Source organism: Halyomorpha halys, unplaced genomic scaffold, assembly GCF_000696795.3.
Source record: "Halyomorpha halys isolate HHAL.00 unplaced genomic scaffold, Hhal_1.1 Scaffold45.1, whole genome shotgun sequence".
Lineage (NCBI taxonomy): Eukaryota > Metazoa > Arthropoda > Insecta > Hemiptera > Pentatomidae > Halyomorpha > Halyomorpha halys.
The window spans coordinates 658,578-664,500 of NW_027113993.1; the positions used below are offsets into that span (position 1 = coordinate 658,578).

Consider the following 5,923-nt stretch of genomic DNA (forward strand, 5'->3'; position numbering starts at 1 on the left):
GAGAGAGAGAGAGAGAGAGAGAGAGAGAGAGAGAGAGAGAGAGAGAGTAGAACTGTAATAAATTTTTGTTAATATCATTTTATATTAAAAAATGTTGTTCATAAGGTTTTTTACTTAGTCTTTTTGATTGAGATTTAATAATAAAAGAATTTTGATAACTGCATTTCAATTCTGTTCACTTGGTATTAATAATTTTAGAATTAGTTCACTACTGTCTCTCAACATTGTGGATGGGTTGGGTATACTTACTTATGCACAATGAGAAAATTGTTGACCATCATTGTTATGGTCCAACACCATAATGTGGTTTGTATTTATAACAAATTCTAACTAAAAATGAACCATGGAGGATTTGTTTATTCCTTTTTAGAGAGCTGGAAGTAGACAGATGTGATCCAATTAAAGCAGCCATAAAAAATTTCTAGGTTATAATCCATAACAATAGAACATTATGTGTGAGTGACACTCATGTACTGTTTTCTGTGATCCTTTTACATAACTTCAGAGAAATAAGATTCACTAAAGAAAGTGTAAGCTTTGTCCCTTAACCTTGCATTAAAAAGGTAATTAATTGTGGATTTAGGTATATCATTAAGGAATAAAAACTGATACAAAAGATAAATGTTAACAACTATATTTACAGAGCGATTTTAATATCACAATTGTACACTAGTCATAAAAAATTTTATTATAAACTAAAATTTAAGCTAACAAGTGTCTTTAAGTACAAAAGGAATAAAATATACAAAACAAAGACAGCTCCGCATTTATAACTTTGAAGGCAAAATGAGAGAGAAACAAGTTTATGAAAATACTTGTATTTAATACAATTTAGCTGATACGCTTAAGCTAAAAGAGAAAAAAAAATTAAAGTTCATTTATCGTAGGCCAGGTAATAGGCTCAAATATTCATTAATAGTTTTTTCCACTCAAACAACAGATTCAGCTTAAAATTTAAAATAAAAGTTCAATAAATAACAAGGATTAGAACTTGTCTAAAATAAAAATAAAGAAGTAATTTTTATTTACTAATCATTCTGTCGAATGATTATATCAATAAATTTATTCCTAAATTGTACATCACACGATTTGAAGAATTGTTGATAACTGTGTCAATAAAATTATTAAATTTAAATTGTATATTTATTTTACAAGTGTCAAAAAAAGGTATAAAAAATTTACTTTGGTTTTCTATTAAGCTACTTTCAACATCAATATTGAGGATAACCATTAATCTTGATAAGATTAAATGATCACTCATAAAATTTTATTATCAATTAGTCTTAAATAATGACATATGGAACGAAGCTCGTCAATAATAAAATTATACCAATTTATTTGACAAAAAAAATATATATATGTTAAAAACAGGCCTTAACCGGGAAAAATTAAATAAAAAACATTTCCCCTGACATCAAATTTTAATATAAGTAAAATTCCAAAAAAATTTAAAAAAGTTTCAAAAGACTATGATACCCTTAATCTAGTTATATAACCTAAGCAATTACATCAAACGGATTCAGTCTCACCTTGCAGTAGCGTTATAATAACTATTTCATACAATCCAACATTTAATATATAGAAAATGTATAACATCAATAAATAACATTTAAACTAATTAAATAAATCACATTCAACATAAAAAAAAATATATATATTAATTTTTTAAAACCTTAACCCTGCCTATTTATTTTTTTATTTAATATAAACAATAGAATGTTAGTTAACCTTTGACTAATGTGAAAAAATATTCAGTTTGAAGTATTATGTCGGTAAAAATAACTTATATATGTTATTTACTTGAAAGGTCATGGAATTTTACTTCAAACGTAAAAAGGACTAGGTTATTTCATTCAAATTTTACTAAAAAAATATAATACTCTTTTTGTGGAACCATTCACTGCCTTGTACTACCAAATAAATTATTGATTTTATTGGTACAGACAATCTTTTTATATTTGAATTAGTATATATAAAATTATCACTATTGTTTTATGAAACATGCAGCAAGATCATCTGTTTTAACTTGATATTTGAGAGTGGAGAACAATGCCGGATCTTAATTTGTGCCCCTTTTTTTCTGGACGTTTGATGAAAAATGTGATATTTTCAAGAATAAAATCAAGGACATAAAAATATTTGAGGTGGTTAGAGAAAGCAAATCAGTTGAAAAAAAAAATCATCTATGATAATTTAATAATTCATTAAAAACTTATTTTACAAATACTTCTATTAGCTCAGCAAAAAAAACTTCACTATTCATTCATATATGACATTAATATTATTCAATTAAAATAAATTACTTCCTTAAAGTCACAACACTCTTTATTAATAACTTCAAATGTCCAATGTTTTGGCTACCCTGGCCATCGTCAAATCTATCAAAGTTATCTTAACACTATCATCACTAACTTATCAACAACTATATTATTCCAAAAAGAAATAAAATAGTTGTTAATAAGTTAATAATAGTGTTAGGATTATAAGAAATTAAAATTTTTTTAAATTCAAATGAAAAAGTGACAAAATTGGCAAGAAACTTAAAATAAGGCAAAGTAATAAATAAATATGATTCCCTTATTGGTCGTTAATTCATAGGTTAATTTTAACCATAATATATTAGACCTAAGCAGAACAGCGAGCAAATTTTTAACAATTGATGCAAGGCTGTGAAATTATAGTTCCAGATTGTCCTTTTAACAATGGCCAGGTTGTGTTAAGACATTTGAAGTTATTAATAAAGAGTGTTCAGACTTAATAGATGTAATTTATTCGAATTCAATAATATAACCAGTCCCGTACAAGGTATCAGAAAATATATACTAAGTAAAATTAATATTATTTTTATACACACCAGAAAGGTATATCAGAGTCATGAAAAACATTAAGTTTTTCATAAATATAAATTTAAAACACCGAACCTCAAACAAATTTAAAAGAGATGAGCTATGAGGAAAGAAAAACAAATCCGATTAACAAACAATAATTGAGCCGAGAACAGGAATGTTTAAAAGATAATCAATCATATTACAAAAAAATCAATTAATTCAAGACTTACGATGGTAACTTCAGACATGATATCACTTAAAACAATAACCTTATGACCCCAAAAGTTAGTTTTGCTTATTTTTCTTTTAGAGGAACACAAAATATGGTCAGGAAATATATTCTTAAAACTTGCTATTTATTTAACTAAAATTGTTTATGAGTAATATCACAAAATATGCAGAAATATGAATCGTAATCGTTCACAACACTGCCACTGATAAATATGTATTAAATTATCAATTCCTTATAGAAATATTTGCACCAATCTCAAAATAGATCAATATGTTTATATCAAATGAAAAAAAAAGGTAAACCTCCGCTATCATCTGATCAAAGCTGCTGAGGGCAGAAAAAGAAAAATATAATTAATAGCTATATGGCCAACAAATTTTGAATCACGATTCCTTTTAATCCCATACTTGTAATTTACAGTTTTTATTTGGGCAGTATCTGTCACCATGATGTTATCACCATTAGTTCAATATTTACTATTATTAAAAAATAAATCGTCTCCAATTTCATTTTTGGCATTCTAGGTCAAAATTATTCTGTAAGCCTCAATGATTGTTAGCTCTTCGGTTATAGTTTCTCACTAACATACTGCGAGACTCATAGTAAATTCAATACAGGAACCTCAAGTCAATTTCACAATTTACACCTAAAAACAGAGAATACAAATTCTTTTAGAACATTTAGAAATATAAATTAGAAAAATATATTCACAAGATAGTAAAACTATTGAATACATAATGGTTCAAAATTTGTTTATATTGAATCTTTTTAATTTTATATATATATATATATATATAAATAGTTGATCGAATAATTTAAAATATGAAGAAGATGGTCAGAATTGCAGTCAATTTTTTTTATTTACCTTCTTGTTGTAATATTCTTAGTTGTTTTTGTATCTTTTTAGCCTTGATGAAGCCCTACAAAGTGGGGCGAAATCTCGGACAATAAATAGTTGAAAACTATTTTGTTCTTTTTTTTACCGCAACCCTGACCACCTTCTTCATACTTTTTAATTTTTCATTTACTTTGTTAATTTATGTTTACATTATTGAAGTGTTTATATCTGTTTAGGCCCTGATGAAGCTCTGCAATGTGGAATGAAATGTTGGCTCAATATAATAGTTTAATCAATATTTGATTTGAGTTTTTCTTTGACCGCACTCGGTCCATCTTCCTTTTATTATTACACACGGCCAATCAGTGATCTTTCAGCATTAAAAATTAAGTTTATATATAATAAATAATAAAGGATGTAAAATAAATACACGACAAAGTCTTCTAAATTTATTTTATTTATTAAAGCCAAAGCAAGCTGTGAGAGGATTCAAAAGTACTTTGCACCACATTATATATGAGGGCGGGCTGTCCAGAAAGTAACAAACGCTTTGAAAAAAACAATTCAAAAATTTAAAAACTCAAAGTTTATTATATACATTTGAAAGGTACAACCTAAAGGTATTTTTCTACATAATCGCCATTCAAATTGAGATATTCATCATACCCTGGCACAAGTTTTTCAATACCCTCTCTGTAGAAATCTGCCACCTGCGATTTCAACCACTAGTTTATACCGGCATACAGTTCAGTGTCAGTATCAAAGCGTTGTTTACTGAGCCATTTTTTCATCGCTGGGAAGAGGTGGTAATCGCTTGGTGCCAAATCCGGTCAGTATGGTAGATGGTCAAACACCTCCCATCCAAGAGTGACCAGGTACGATTGGCCGTGTGTGGACGTGCGTTGTCGTGAAAAAACAACACTTTAGTGCTAAGTTTTTCCCGACGCTTATTTTGTATGGCGTGCTGTAACTTTCTTAGTGTTTCACAATACCTTTCTGATGTTCCATGTTCCAGAAAATCAATGAGAAGCACTCCCTTGGAGTTCCAAAACATTGTAGTTTTGGTTAGTCCCAAACATGACTTTTCTTGCTGACAGCGTTTGCAAACACTTCTGTGGTTTCTTGGCAGAATGTCTGATGTCAAGGCTAGGCCTACCACTGCGGTGAACACTGTACACTGTGTGTGAACACTGGTACAGCCATTTTTAAAATCAATGCATTATTGCCTCACTCGGCTTTCACTCATTATCCCCTGCCCGTAAACATCACAAAGCTGACAATTTTCAATTGCCCTATTGTTTCGAGCCAAAAAAAAACGAATCACAGACCGCACTTCACAAGTGATGGGATGTTCTATGTGTATTTTTTAAAGAGTTTGTAAAATGCCTGATACATGTTAATACTGAAAAGATATATTATTCTGATGACTGACCTAAATTGATGGGAGAACGCATGAAGAGATTTGTTCATCTTGCCATTTCTCCTTCCTCTTCTTGTCTGGGAAAGTGACCATCAATGACCTTGGGGTCATTTTCGGATTCTATTTTATATAAGATGTCATGACAGAGTGGACAACGATCCTGTGAACATAGATATAGAAGAGTGTTATTAAGTAATAACACCTAAAGGTTTTTTTTTTTGTCACTTTTTAAATCAATTAGAAACATATTCTCATATTTTTTTACCTATAATCACTAGATCTTGAACAATGAAAAAAATATGATGAGATGCACGCATCACATAGCTTTCACTTACCGCTCTCCCTACTTTGTGATGAAATCTACATTTTAAAACAGCTATTTCTTTATTATTCAGGATGAAAATATGTTTCATACATAGATAAGTGATAATAAAATACAACAATTAGTATAACTACAATGAAATTATCATATTATATATATATATATATATATTGTAATATGCTCTTTTTGAGTAAATAGTATATTTTGATGTATAAAGGGTTTTAATAGGTTTTATTTTATGTATTATTTTAATATTAAATTGTTTTGTTTATACAAAAAGCAA

The 5,923-nt window shown here is 28.4% G+C and overlaps 1 protein-coding gene across 1 annotated transcript in view; it reads right to left on the reverse strand.

Moving 5' to 3' along the window:
* Positions 1-3,453: 3,453 nt before the first annotated feature.
* Positions 3,454-5,923, reverse strand: part of Trc8 (TRC8 ring finger protein) — an 18,076-nt gene continuing 15,606 nt past the window's right edge. The window contains exons 8-9 of the mRNA XM_014434016.2: positions 5,331-5,478; positions 3,454-3,706 (exon numbers count right to left, since the gene is read on the reverse strand). Coding sequence (XP_014289502.1) covers positions 5,365-5,478 — 114 coding nt within the window. The 3' untranslated portion in view covers positions 3,454-3,706; positions 5,331-5,364. The remainder of the gene's footprint in view (positions 3,707-5,330; positions 5,479-5,923) is intronic.